The sequence below is a fragment of the Caretta caretta genome, chromosome 11, assembly GCF_965140235.1.
Source record: "Caretta caretta isolate rCarCar2 chromosome 11, rCarCar1.hap1, whole genome shotgun sequence".
NCBI classification, from domain to species: Eukaryota; Metazoa; Chordata; order Testudines; family Cheloniidae; genus Caretta; species Caretta caretta.
In genome coordinates, this window is record NC_134216.1 from 39,565,653 (window position 1) to 39,580,646 (window position 14,994).

The 14,994-nt window shown below is 42.0% G+C and overlaps 1 protein-coding gene across 7 annotated transcripts in view; it reads left to right on the top strand.

The window, feature by feature from the left end:
* Window positions 1-14,994, top strand: part of MYO3B (myosin IIIB) — a 341,188-nt gene that overhangs the window by 40,321 nt on the left and 285,873 nt on the right. For all 7 annotated transcript variants that reach the window (XM_048870184.2, XM_048870183.2, XM_048870181.2 and 4 more), the window contains 4 exons: window positions 1,401-1,584; window positions 9,517-9,651; window positions 13,330-13,434; window positions 13,694-13,793. In XM_048870184.2, the coding sequence (XP_048726141.1) occupies window positions 1,438-1,584; window positions 9,517-9,651; window positions 13,330-13,434; window positions 13,694-13,793 (487 nt within the window). In that variant the 5' untranslated portion in view covers window positions 1,401-1,437. The remainder of the gene's footprint in view (window positions 1-1,400; window positions 1,585-9,516; window positions 9,652-13,329; window positions 13,435-13,693; window positions 13,794-14,994) is intronic.

Sequence of the window (14,994 nt, forward strand, 5' to 3'; positions counted from 1 at the left end):
TCTTAAAAAGGGGACTGTCCCAGCCAAAATGAGATGTATGGTCACCCTATGTCCTGAACAAATGAGCCAGTAACCAAACTCAAAGCCCCCTTCCTTAAACCTTCAAGCTAATGTAGACTTCCCAACATGACCTGTTTCTCTATTTGTGTCCTTTAGACTTTGGAGAAAGGACTTGTTCCTTGAACAGTGTCAAGCACATTGCTGGGGCTTCCGAAATGTTATCATGGACTTTTTAAGCCTGATGTAAAGAACCAAAGTATTGTAAAGAATAAGGTTGGGTTTAAGGAGTACAATGTCCATACAATTTAAAAAAGTGCATAAACTAAACATGAATTTTAACTTTGTGCTTATAAAACCCAACACACATTTCCAAGCTCACTCTCCCCCTTTATTGAAGACCAGACAGAATGTCCCTGGCTTCAGATGGGAGGCACTATATTACTACATGTTTCCAGTTGTAATTTTTCCCACATGAATCCTCCTGACACAACTAGTGAGAATAAGAACATTAGAGGATGCTACTTACACAATAAAAGTATTGACCAAATTCAGCCTGAAATAAGTGAGCACAACTTTGCTGAAGTCAATGGAGTTGAGCCACCTTCCACCAGAGTTAAACTGACCCAGTACCTATATCATGATAATAATGCAGGCTGCTTGTTCTAATGGCTTGCTCTCCCTGATTACGGTTCACTCACTTCTTCAGCCTGCCAGTTTTCTGCCTGCTGGATCTCCCCTTCCCTGGCTTTCCCTTCTGGCTGTATGTTAGTTCCTTTCCAGAGTGATCAAATTTTGATCACAGGTTGGTTGGGTATTTGGAGATCTTTAAAATAGCTGTGCCCAGAATCATGCTCAAGGTCCTAATAATCAGGGAATGTGTCCTTCCTTATGCATTTTCTCAGTTTCTCTCCTGTTTTCCCTCCAAGAGCCCACACTATTTCCCTTCTCATGTCCCCAGGGTAGGGCACCTTTCCCTTCCCTGCTCACAAGAATCCATCTCCAGCATAGAGTCACTTGAGAGCCATTTGGTCCAAATGCTAGAAAAGAAGGTAGCAGAGCTCAACATTGGTTTTCCAGGCAATGGGCAGAGTACTCCAAACCTGTAAAGCTGAAGACTGGGAAAATGAAATGTTCAGTGGGGCCATATTTATTTATTCATTGGTGAGGTTCTGGATTCTGATTTGGCTCTTCCTTTGCCTGCCCTGTTGGTTCAGTGCTCTATGGCTAGCAGTAGTGCTCAGGGCAGAAGGAAGCCATCAATAGCAGCTTATTGTTTCCATTCTGTTCCATATTCTGTGCTTGATCTGTTTCCTCAGATAGCTTGTTAAATAAATAAATGAATAAGAAACAGTTTGTTAAATCCCATAACATTTAACGAATGTACAAACTTTGTTCTCCAGGGCGCCACTATATGGATTATTTCAATATAATCCCAATATGATTGGACAGGCATCATTAGCTGATCCCTCAGATACCTGGGAAATTATAGAGACCATTGGAAAAGGCACTTATGGTAAAGTCTATAAGGTTGCCAATAAGAAAGATGGGAGTCTGGCTGCAGTAAAAATTCTGGATCCTATCAGTGTAAGTAAAAGATTATAATCCTATTTTAATAATATCTTCATTGTTACAATTAAAAGGTTTTACTCTCAAACAGGCTTGAAGCTCTGACTCAAAGTTTAGGCAAACTGAAAATATCCTGGAGGGAACTGTTAAATATATTATGAGCAGGGGTGGGCTACTTGGTTTGGAAAGAGAAAAAAAAAACTGATTAAACCCTGCATCCAGCCTCATACTGACCCCTTCGTAAGGCTCTTTTGTATAATTTAGGACACAGTCCTACAAGGTGCTCTGGAGAGCAGACTGAATTATCTGTTTAGAATAATTAATTTTGCCTTTTTTCTATGACTTGACAAAATTGTATGGTTAGTCATTATTCACAAATATTCATCAGTAGTTTGGCTGAAACTTGTTTGCATAAATGAGATGTTAGAAAACTGTTCACTCAAACTATTCTCACTGAGTGACTGGTCATTTAAGACACATGGTATCATTTCTGCTCCCTTATTGGATGACTGAAATTTTTCAAACAGCAGAAGAGCAAATTGCAAATGACACACAGCAGATGGTAAATAAGTAGGGAATATACTTGTTCACATACAAATGTGTGTGTTCGTATGATGAACAGCCAACCCCTAAACATCACAAGAATGAGGGGCATGAATCTGGTTGACCCAAACAGCCACTTGGAAATTGCACCCTGTTTTGTGGTTTTCAGCCAACTCTAGTTCTGAACACTTTCAACTCACAAAGACTTCTGACATCAGTGGGAGTGAAAGTTGCTTAGCACTTGGTAAGATCTGCCCCTTTCATAGCCTTATGTGTTATTCAAAATCAGCATTCATGCTGACCTTGATTTCTGGCAGTGCACCTAGGCAGTTCGCTGGTACAGATTTTAGGTATCCAAGGTTGCAGCAGTTGGAGCAGGAATATGATCAGATTGCATGGTGGCATTTCCAGTACACTAATGGTAATATCTTACATTCTTATAGTGCTGTTCATCATAAAGGATCCATATCACTGTCAAATCTATACAAACTCTGCAATGGAATTCCTTCACCCACCACCAAAGTGCTGCCAGCTGTAGAATAGAAAGCAGCAGCTTTTTAACAGTGCACAGAGACAGTGCACAATAGTTAAGACAGGAATTGAAGAAGAATATTGTCAGGGACTCAGCTGGCTGCAGTCGCCTAGCAACCCAATGAGCTCAGCAGGGCCCAGTAAACCCTCATTAAGTGACTGTTCTCCCTGACTGGATGGAAGAGCCAACTGATCCCTATTTAAACCTGGTTGCATTAGCAGCACCTGAAGCTGCGTCAGACCTGCTTCCTGTCCTGCCCTTGCCTCCTTACCTGCTCTTCTCTAGCCCTGCCTACCTCTGAACCCCCTAACTCCTGGCTCTAACCACCAGCTTATCTCCTGACCACAGCTCCAGCTCTGCCCTTTGCTTCTGTTTTGATCTCTGGCTCCAACCATTGGCTTGTCTCCAGTTCTACCCTCTGATTCTGCTCCAGCCACTAAGCCAGACCCCTGCTCTGACCACTAGGTCTCACTGCGTATACCTTGGTGTGTGACAGTTTGAGCAGCCTACTAGCTGGCATAGAGGGGCCCCAGAAGGAGGCCAACCCACCTTCTCAGAGGTTGTTGGGGTCCTACAGGAACTTCAGGTTCAGATCACCATGCTGTGTGACCACAGTGCGTCCCTCCAGGCCCAGGTACATGTCCAGGCAGTGTCTTCTGTACTCCCAAATCATGCACCCACTTTTTGTGAGCCTAAGCTGCCCCTACCTGATAAATTAAATAGGGATCATGCCAAGTTTTGTGGATTCCAGTTCATGTTGTGGCTACAGTCATGCTCCATGGATCAGTCCCAAGTGGGATTAGTGCTTAGTCTGCCCACTGGAGAGGCCCTGAAGTAGGCATCACCACTCCTGCAGGGGTCCAGTCCTCTCCTTGAACACTTTGAGAACTTTGTTTAGGCAACAGAGAGTATCTTTGATTATCCTAATCAAGAATATACTGAAGAAGCTGCTCTCCATGTCCTCTGGCAGTGTCTTGGTTCTATCACCAAATATGCAGAGGAATTTAAATGTCTGGCTGCAGATATCCACTGTGCAGAGACACAACTTCAAGCAGGGACTCAATGACCCAATCAAAGATGAATTAGCATGGGTGGAACTTCCACCTAGTCTGGGAGCCTTAATTGATCTTTGTTTTAGGATTGATGATCAGCTAACAGAGGGAGCCTAAGAAAAACAACAGGCCACCAGACCCCTGCTGGTCAGAATTCTTATGTCTCCTGGAGCTCCTATTGCCCTATCAGACCCCAAAATGATGCAAGTTGACTGAGCCGTACCTCTCTGCCAACAAAAAAATCCTTATCAGGCATTAGGGTTGTGCCTATATTGTGGGATGCCCAGGCATGTTGCAGCAGGGTGTCCTACCAAAGACTGGTCCACCTCCAGCTTGGGAAGCACCAAAGCCTAGTCCCAGTGTGGGGGGGGCTAGAGTTGGGTCAATGCTCCCCTCTTCCCCACAGCAAGCTGTGCAGCCAGCTATCTGCCAGAATCTTGGCAATCCCTAACCAGCACGCTTCCCTGCTCTGTCTCCCTCTTCAATTGTGGCATTCTGCCATCCCTCATGTCCACTTAGAACACTGGTTGACTTGGACATCTCTGGCAATTTCATTGACCAGGAGTTCATTAAGGGGTATGGAATCCTTTGCAAGGATTTCCCTGAGCTTGTCAAGGCTATCAATGGGTCACTTCTCTCTTCAGGCCCCATTAAGCATCAGACAGCTCTCCTGGAGGTCATTACCTTTGGTGGTCACTGAGGCATCTTGCAGTTCAGGGTCATCCGTGCTTTGTACTCACCAGGCGTCCTTGGTATCCCCTGATTTGCCATTCATGACCCCCGAATTAGATTGTGCCCATGATCTATACTGTTGTGTTCCCTGCGGTGCCAACGAACATGCCTCCGCAGCTCAAGCCAATGGCTGGTCACGTTCTGCAGTACGCTGAAGCCCCTGAAGGATCCAGAGTTAGGAACCAAAGATTTATGAGCAGTGCCTGAAATTCCTGCCAAATACCTAGAATATGTCAGAGTATTCAGCAAACAGAAGGATCATGCCCTACCTCCTCACCACAGTTATGATTACCCAATCAGTCTTCAACCGAGGTTCCTTTTGGATGCATATTTCCTTATCTGAACCTGAGCTGCAGGCCCTCCAGGAGTACCTTGAAGAAAATCTATGTAACGGGTTCATCCACCCTTTGACTTCCCCCATGGGAACATCTATCTATTTTGTGCCTAAGAAGGATGGCTCCCTCTGACCTTACGTTGCTTATCCAGCCCTAAAAAAGATAATTGTCTGTAATCAATATCCTCTTCCTCTCATAAACAAACTCCTGGAAAGAATCCATTTGGCTCAGGTCTTCATGAAGCTAGATCTGCATTGAGCATACCACCTGGTCAGAGTCCAACAGGGGGATGAATGGAAGAAAATGGTTTGAACTAGCTATGGCCATTTTGAATATTTGGTCAAACTGTTTGGTCTGCGTAATGCCCCTCCAACTTTCCAGCATTTCATGAACAATGTCTTCAGAGATATCCTCAATTTGTGATTATCTTAGATGATCTCATTTTTTCCAGAAAACCAAGAACTCCATGACGACCATGTGCCACACCATTCTTGATTGGCTTCACCAAAATCAATTTTATGTGAAACACAAGAAATGTGAATTTGACAAGGATACTGTGGAGTTTCTGGGCTGTCTCATCTCTCCAGCAGGACCCCAACAAGGTTGCAGCCATCACCAAGTGGAAGGCACCCTTGAATATGTGTGGAGTGCAATGGTTTCTTGTATTCATAAATTTGTACCAGCGATTCATCCAAGGATTCTTTGACCTGGTAGCCCCTATAATGTCCCTCCTCAAGAATAGACTTAAGTTCACTTGATCCCCTGACATGCAGGGGGCTTTCAACCACATGAAAAAGTTGTTTATTTCTGCCCCCATTTTGACCCATCCAGACCCTACAAAGGCCTTCATAGTTGAGACTAATGCCTTGGACTTTGCAATAGGTATGGTCCTCTCACCAGTTGCTTCATTCCTGTGCTGCCTTCTCTTGGAAAATGACTCCTGGTGAGAGATGTATGGGACAAGGAGCTCCTGGTCATCAGTGCTGCCTTTGAGGAGTGGTACCACCTCCTTGAGGGGGCCTATGCCCCTGTCCAAGTCTGGATAGATCAGATTTTGGAGCATCTACAGACAACACAATGACTCAACCAATGTCAGTTTCGCTGGGTCCTTTTCCTCTCCCAGTTTGACTTTATGGGTACCTAGTATCCATGGTCTAAGAATGAGAAGGCAAATGCCTTGTCCTGCAAGGACGAGTACTGTGAGGTGGAGCAGAAAGCCCTCACACTCTCCTTAAACCCTCCCAATTTGTCTGTGGGGCCCTCACTAGTCACATGATGACCACTTTCCAGCTCCCAACTTCAGGTGCTAAGGTTGTGCCATGATTCACCCATGGCAGGACATTGTGCCCAATTAAAAACCTGGTACCTGATTACCAGTTACTTCTGGTGGCTGACCCTATGAACAGATGTTAAAAACTATGTGAAGTCCTGTGACCTCTGTGCCTGTATGAAGAACCTGTGAGACAACTATATGGGCCTCTTTCAGCCTGTAGCTAGGCGATTACTCACTGGTGCGGTGCCTCCTGCTGGTTGTCTCGGGAATTAGCTCTTCCAGCATGGAGCGCCCTCTGCAGGTCAGTGTCTTGCCTGCCGCTGGCCCCCATGTCCCTTCCGGACCCTGGTGCCCCTTTACATCAGGGTTCTGCCCCCAGCAGTAACCCACAATCTGGGTCTCCCCACCCAGGGGAACCCCCAACTCTCTATCCCCCCTTGCCTCAGTGGCTACTGCCAGTCATGATCTAGCCCCCGCTCACTGGGGCAGACTGCAGTCTGTAAACCACTTATCATCAGCAAGGAGGGTTTTGGACCTGCTGCCTTTGCCTAACCCTGGGCTGCCCCTCTGCAACCCCAGTACCTGCTTTGGGCCTTCAGCCTGGGGGTTCTCCAGGCTGGAGCTCCCCAGCTCCTCTGGCCTTTCCCCAGCCCTGCTCCATTCAGGTACCCTGCTCAACTCCCAGGCAGCCAGGTCCTTCTCTCTCTACAGCTAGAGAGAGAAAGTCTTTTTGAGCTCCTGGCTCACAGCCCTTTTATAGGGCCAGCTGTGGCCTGATTAAGGCGTGGCCCCAGCTGTGGCTCCTTCCCCAATCAGCCTAGCCCATTGGCTCCCCTGGGCAGCCCTTTCCTAGGGCTATTTTAGCTCTTTCAGGGCCAGAGCGGGTGACTACCCCGCTACACAGCCCCTCCCCAAACCTCCATTTCCTTGGTCCACCCTCTCAATGGACTTTATAGTGGAGTTCCTGCACCTCCAACAGCACTCAGTTATCCTGACTCAAGTGGACTTCCTGTCCAAGATGGCCCATTTTATACCCTGCTGCTCTATGTCATCTGCCCATGAAACAGCACAAGCTTTCCTGGAGCACAACTTTCATGTGCACGTACCATGGCATACTGACATGCACCATTTTGGACTGAGAGCCTTTATTTATTTCTTGATTCTGGCAGGAATTTCTTCACTTTCTCAGCACTAAATTCCTCACCTTAACAGCCTCCCATCTGCAGACTGATGATCAAACTGAAAGAGGCAGTCAGACCCTGAAGCAGTATCTCTTCTGTTTTCTGAATTTCTGTCAGGATGATTGGCTCCCAGTACTGTTTGGCTGAGTTTGTATACAACAGTTCAACCCACACTTACACCCAACACACTCTATTCTTTGCAAATTTTGGTTTTCACCTCTGATTCCATCCAAACCTGCCCGAAGGCTCTGCTGTACTGGGGGACATGGATATGGTCCAGAAAACATGCCAGAAACTCAAGGAACACTTACTTGCCAGTAAAGAAACTTATAAGCATTACATGGTCTGAAAGCGATAGGCTGCCCCTAACCTTGCAGTAGGGGCTAAGGTCAGGCTCTTAACTGGGAATCTGAGAACAGGCCATCTTTCGGTCAAGGTTGACCATCAATACCTGGTCAAGTATTAGACCAGTAATAATAATAAACCAGTGGCCTTTAAGCTTCAACTGCCAGAATCCCTCAAGATTCACCTGTCTTTCATGTTTCTCTCCTTAAGCCGTTTGTTGACAATTTTTTCCCCAACTGGGTAGATCCTCCTCCACCCTCTGTCCATCGGCAGGAGGCATATGAAATCCAACAGGTCTTCGTCTCCCAATAAGTCAGGGGGAAGCTCCAGTATCTGACAGACTGGAAGGGGTATGGGCCAGAGGAGTGATTCTGGGAACCAGAAGAAAACGTTCGCATTCTTGATCTACTGAGGGAATTTCACTGAAGATACCCTGACAAGCAAGGGCCATGAGCCCCTAGGAGGAGCCCACAAGGGGGGAATACTGTCAGAAACTCAGTTGGCGCTGGGCATGGTCACCTAACAATGCAATGATCTTGAATGGACTCAGTAAACCCTCACAAAGTGATTGTGCTCCCTGATTGGACAGAAGGGTCAACAGATCCCTATTTAAGCCTGGTAGCAACAGGAGCAGAGTGGCTGCTCAATGTGTTCCATGCCCATAGCTGCATCAGACCTGCTCCTGTTCAGCCCTTGCTCCACTCCTTGCCTGCTCCATTCCATCCCTAATCTCTGCATACCTCCAACCCCCTAATTCATAGCTACTGGCTCTGACCACTGGCTTGTCTCCTAACCATGACATCAGCTCTGCCCTGGGGCTCTATTCTGACCCCTGGTGCTGACCATTCACTTGCCTCCTGACCATGCCTCCAGTTCTGCCCTCTGATTCTGCTCTGATCACGAGGCCAGACTCCTGTTCTGACCAGTAGGTTGTACCACCTACACCTCAATGTGTGACAAATATTGTGTCCAATAGAAACCACAGTATTTCAGTGTGTAATTATCCACATTGGAATTTGACTGGGACATTCAGACTAAAACCCTTACTGAGAAAAGTTGCCCCTTTTTTATTTACAGAAATACAACTTGTTCATCCCTTGTACAATATGAGTCAGAGGAATGTACTAAGTAATATGTGATTAACGGAATAAAGTACCAGGGTCTTGATACAGCAAACTATCCCAATTCAGCAAATTATTTAAGCACATGCTTAACTTTGAAGCATGTGCTCAAGTCCTGTTAAAGTCAAAGTCTGTGCTGAATAGGAATACACTTAAGCATGTGCTTTGCTGAACTGGGGCTCATGTGGGTTATTGTGCAATATAGTTGGTACTTTGTTATTTCATCTTCACAAAAATCCCTCTTTAGGCAAATTTTTGCTTATCTTGTAGATTTTGATTTTCGCTCTGTTTAATAGTTCCTGTTGTGTCTGTTTTCCACTGTGGGCTTTATTTCTCCTTTTTTAAAGATGTAGTTATTTTTATTCATGTCCCATTTAATGTCTTTTAAAACTGCTATATAACTAGATTACCTTAAAAAGAAAAAAATGAAGCTAAGATACATGTGTTTACAGTAGTTCAACCATCAGAAATGCAGATTTAATGAACAGATTAGAAAAGATATATATGCAAATTTTCCATTTAGACAAGTGAGCAGAGCGAAGCATCATTTTTGCTTTTGTGGTAGCAGTGTGTTATGCATTAAGAGTACCCTTGAGGCAAAACTACTGACTCCACATGGAGTTCACACTTTTATTTGCAATAAGACAATTGTGGTGTGACTGGTTTTTGACCAGATTTTATTATTTGATCAGATTGTTTTCAGTGCATCACAATAAAGACATTTCAAAGCATAAAATAATATATAGATACTCCTTTTTATCCATGAAGATTCACTTGTTTGTTGTACTGAATTATTATTTATTTATACACCATATTTGTTTGTGTTTTTCATTTAGGATGTGGATGAGGAAATTGAAGCAGAATATAATATTTTACAGTTTCTTCCCAATCATCCCAATGTTGTTAAGTTTTATGGAATGTTTTACAAAGCAGATCAATACGTGGGAGGTCAGCTCTGGCTGGTTCTTGAGGTAAGATATTTTGATAATGTTAGAATGTAATTAAAATGGATTTTCAGGGCGAGGTGCTCCCCTTTAGAAGTGAACAAAACAGAAACAACAAATGATGGGTCTCTATGCTCTGTACTGAGAGACAAACCTTAGAATTTTTTTCTGTGTTTAGAGATATTGATCAAACAGTCTGGCCGTGGGAGGTGTTTGCAGATTCACCCTTCAAAAAAACACACTCAGTGATTATTCAGTGACAAGCCCCAGACATGGGGGCTTGGTATCAGCACTTTATTGCCATTCAAGGTACTTTGTTCTGTCTTCAGAAACATAGAATGAGCTCCACAGTAGTTTTCTTACTTGAAAGTAAACTGGCCTTCCATGCTGGAGAAAACATCTGTGTTAGTGTTGAGAAGTCAAGGTCTCATTTTGGATAATCCAAAAGATGACTTCAGGATGAAGTACCACACACAGTATTTACCAAACCTGGGACCCATTGCAAATGTGGGCTGAGAGAATGTAAGGGGAAAACTGTCTTATGGCAGTGTAAAATTAATAGCAGGATGCTGTTGAATATCTAGCACTTTAAATGGCTTATGTAGACTTTGCCCCTTTAGCAGGCTTTCAGTGTTCTCAAAATGAGGGATGTCATTCTGGCTCACGTGTTCTGTCATTCACTGCAGTTAATGTCATTGTCTGACTGCAGTAGGTCCAAGATTTCACTCAGATGATTAGGATGTTCCTAAAGGATTAATTGTGTATTGAGCCCAGCACAGAGATTAGAGTGATCTTATAGGGGGTGTGGCACCATAGCAGTATTTTTCTATAACATAGTTACATCAATATAAATGTGAGTACTAACTTGTTTGTTACTGATCATTTTAGAAGGACCATCCAGCTATTCTGGGATTGTGGGTGGAATCAGAGTAAAGTACTATCACTTTATGCTCTACTTTATCCCTGTCCCAGTAATACAATAAACCTGACTTTTATGCATTGCAGCATTATACAGTATGGAGGACAGGATTTGGTACCATATGCCAATTTTCATAATAAGTTTCAATGGCTATCAAAATGATTAGCAGGTTTTTTTGCTGTATGGGTTCTTAATGACTAATAGAAAAACAGCTAATGCTCTTATCCCAAAGTATATCAGACATGCTGTTCTGTATAATACAGTCATGAATGTCAGAAGAACATACCATTTCCTCAAGCTAGCTTTTTGCATTAATGATGTATAGCTTGTTGTTTTTGGTGCACCTAATTTAAAATCTGTAAAGAAATTTAAGACAAAACTTCTCATTTTCCTTAGATATGACAAGTTTATTGAAACAGTTGACCGTGGAAATATTCCTTGCCTTAGAATTGCACACAGATTTGTCTGTGCACAGCAATTACATTTTATAATAGTGTAATAATTTTTTTCAATAAAAGGGTATATACAAAGCTCTCAGTTACTGTGATCACTGTTTCTTTGATGAAATCATATCATCATTGTGATGAGCATCTTTAAAATTTTCTAATTAAAATTTTTTTTCTTGCACTATTCTGCAACATTTACTTACTATGAGCTATCCCTTAGTCAGGTGAGTAGTTCCATTAAAGTCCATGGTAAGGTACTATTCAAAGTGAGTAAGGGAAATAGAAGTGGGCCCTTAATTTAATTTTATATGATGGTGGAAGGTGCATTGAGAACTAACATTTTATATTTATTCATAGAAAAGATATATCACACAGCTGTGTAATGAGGGCTTAACCACTCTTCCCTAAAAACATGCATTAATTCTCTTATGTAAGGACCACCTCTAGGGGCAGGGGGCTAGTTCAGTGTCCATGATCATTTCATTCCAGAGCTCTCTATTGACTACCAACACAGGTGTCACTGTCAAAATTGGTGGTGGTCTTTATGTTGTGGGTACTTAGCTATTTGGAGAGAAGGTGATTGATTTCATATATGCTACTGAACAGCCATAAGACTGTATCACTTTCAATCAACTTGGGTTGGGTTTGAAGTGGTGGCCTAGAGCTGAATGGCTTCATAGCTCATTACCATAGCTCATTACTTGGGATTACTTTTCTGTTTGGCTTCAGCTTTTAGTGAAAAAAGAATGCAAATAAAATTAGCACAACACATCTCAATAGTACACAGAGAGTACAATAAAGATAATAAAGACTATACATGGCATTGATTGCTCCCCAGGCAAATAACTAAACATGGGTAAGTAAGCACACACACTCCCTTCCACCTAAGGTTTTAGTTCATCTTCAGATGTATTTGGTGTATGATAGTGGCTTAAGGACTCTCCCAACTGGATGGAACAAGCTACCAAGTAAAAAAGGAAAGGCAAACTCTTGCATCAGCCACTGATGGAATATTATTTCAGTAGCTTATTTGCATAAAGGAAGCCAGTATATCACGTGTTCTGGATCCTAAGTAGCTAGCATAATGCACTTTTCATGTGCAGAAAAGTTCAGAATTCTAATAGTTTTTTTAGTCCTACAGTAATGGTGACAATGTATGGTGAAAAATATCCACACCTCCCATAGCACATAGCAAATTAACGTGCAGAGAGACTGATACTAGATTGACAAAATTTAGAGATGAAAGGAAAAACAAAAGAGAAGTAGATCACCAGATTTCAAAGGAGGATTTTAGTATTTGGTTTCATGCCATTTGTTTGATTTTATGCATTAGAGTTTTAGGCTGAATATTGGCAATGCAAAGGGAATTTAGATCTGAGTTCAAATATCCTGTTGATATAGACATATGATTTTTATGTGACAGAAAGCTTGGTATGGTATAGAAGGGACCGCTCTGCAAAAATAAGAGGTGACTCCAGAAGAACAAATATAATGACCCCCTTCCTCCCAAAAAACCCCCCTTCCAAACAACGCTCCTTTTAATTTGAAGTGTCATACAGTTGTTGTAAATATAAAAGTAAGAAAAGGAGAAAGTGGGAGAGAGCAGGAGGATGAGAGGGAAACAGTTGCTAGAAGGGCATGGATGATGAACTAATGATGTGGGTGAAAACACATTTACAAAGGTTCTAATTTTACTTTTTCTCCTCCTCCTCCTTTGATGTATGGCAGCCCATTAATGGAAAGTGCTTGCAAGAAGCTGTGCTTTTCTGGATCAGAATGTTTAATCTCAGTTGTTGGCAGAGCACGCCATCAAGTCTGAGTATAGAGATATGGCTGCTGTCTATTTTATATTGCCTGCCAGCAGGAGCATTGATGGAGTGAAGGTTTGAAATGACTGTAATTTGTTGCCTCCCAGTTATCAAGTGCATCAATCTTGTCTTTTCTGGCCTTTTCTTCACACAAAGGCAGTTTTTCAAAAAGACAACGCACGTATTATTGTAAAAATACTCAAATAAATTAAACCGGATCTATAGATTCTGTTTTTATAATAAAATATAGTTTTTCTGTTTTAATATTTCACTTTTAGTTAAATTTTACAATCTCTGACTTCTGCTTTTCACCCTCCCCCCGAAGTACTGTGATTTATTGTCAACATTGTTAATAAAATATGCTCTATGACAAGAATGACAACTTAAATAATTGTAGGCGGAAATCTACTTGGTTTGGGATTTGTGTTATGTTTCAGACTCCTATAGTAGGAATTCACAACCTAAGCAAGTCTGTTGAGTAATAGAGGTCTTGTGTTTTGTTTCTTTTTTTCCTTCCCCATTCTCTTCACAGCTGTGTAATGGAGGTTCTGTCACAGATCTTGTCAAAGGCCTGCTGAAGCGTGGCCAACGGTTGGATGAAGCTATAATCTCATACATCTTATATGGTGCTCTCTTGGTAAGGATGTTCATCGGGCTTGTAATGACAGTAGAGGGTGCAATTTACCCATCTCATACATTTTCCATTTATAAACTATGGTAATAATGACAATATTATGCTGGCTGTTATAGCAGCAGGGGGGCATATCAAGCATGTGATCAAGTGGACAGATGTTTCTATAGTGAGGAGCAGATTGTCTTCATTACACTCCCTAATAGTAGGGTAATTGTTTTTAAATAAGTGAGTAAACTTATTTTTTGTCGTCATGGGCATACAGGGCCTTCAACATTTACACAATAACCGAATCATCCATCGTGACGTCAAAGGGAACAACATTCTTCTGACAGCAGAAGGAGGAGTCAAGCTTGTTGACTTTGGTAATGATGGCTTACTATTTGTTTTCTTGATGTGTGCAGTTTAGCCAAAGGCATCCATTTATTTTCCACTCAGAAAGTAGAGGCGTTTCTGGAACACCAATTACTGAGAAAAATTTTCCAGGAGGAATCTTGAGATATTTAGGAAGTGATGGGGAAAAGTAGCAGATAGAGCAATCTAGGAAATCCTGTCAGAAAATCTATTTTAGGCTTTTTAAAACAATAATTTTTAAAAAGCCATTTTATTTTTGAAACACTTTTGCATTCCATTAGGAATGTCATATCTCAGGGAAGTTGTCTCTCATTTAAATTTAAATATTTCATCTTTTGCATATGAAAAGGATACATTCTTCTCTTTCAAATGGCTTTCACTAGCCTTAAGCACATTTATTCCCTCTGAGCAGAAGGTAAAGTGGTCCTATGGGTCCACAAACTAACAGATCCATTTAATTTGTGATTACTGCTGTTAGATATGAGCCTGGCAGGACTGGAAACATCACAAGAGGCATAAAGAGAGAGACAGAGGAAGGGAACTTTGCAATAGAATTTAACCCCAGATGAATATTTCTATGTTGAAATACATATACGTTTAGTAAAGTAAAAGAATGCTGTAGTTCCTCTCTAGAATCAGATATGTACATATAAAGAGAAATTTTATTAACAGTAAAGGGAGCAGGAAAATAGTAATATATGAAATCATAGTGAGTCAGTATAAAGTGTTAGATAAACAGTTTTGAAAATACAGTACTGTACAGCTGTTTGCCTAACTCTGCATGTTGCTAAAGTAAAATATTCATATAACGAGAAAGTACCATAAAACTGGCATGCCAGAATTCTGGCAATAAAGGAATGGCCCAGAATTATAATATGATGTATGAAGGGGAAAACAAACGTAACTATTTTAATGTCACAATATTATAAAACTAGCATTATATTTAAAATCTGTTTGTGATTGTTTGTGGAATAAATTTAGGAAGCAGATGCCTCTTTATTAGCTGCTAGGGACAGAAATTCATTACTGTTGAGTGTAGAGACACTCAATTTTAAGTGGCGCTGGGAGAAACATATGTGGCCTAAGGCAAAACTAGTGATAGTCTAGTAATCTCTTTGGCATTTAATGGTGGGGCTAAAAATCACTTTTCATTAGAGAGACAAGGTAGGTGAGGTAATATTTTTATTGGACCAACTTCTGTCAGTGAGAGAG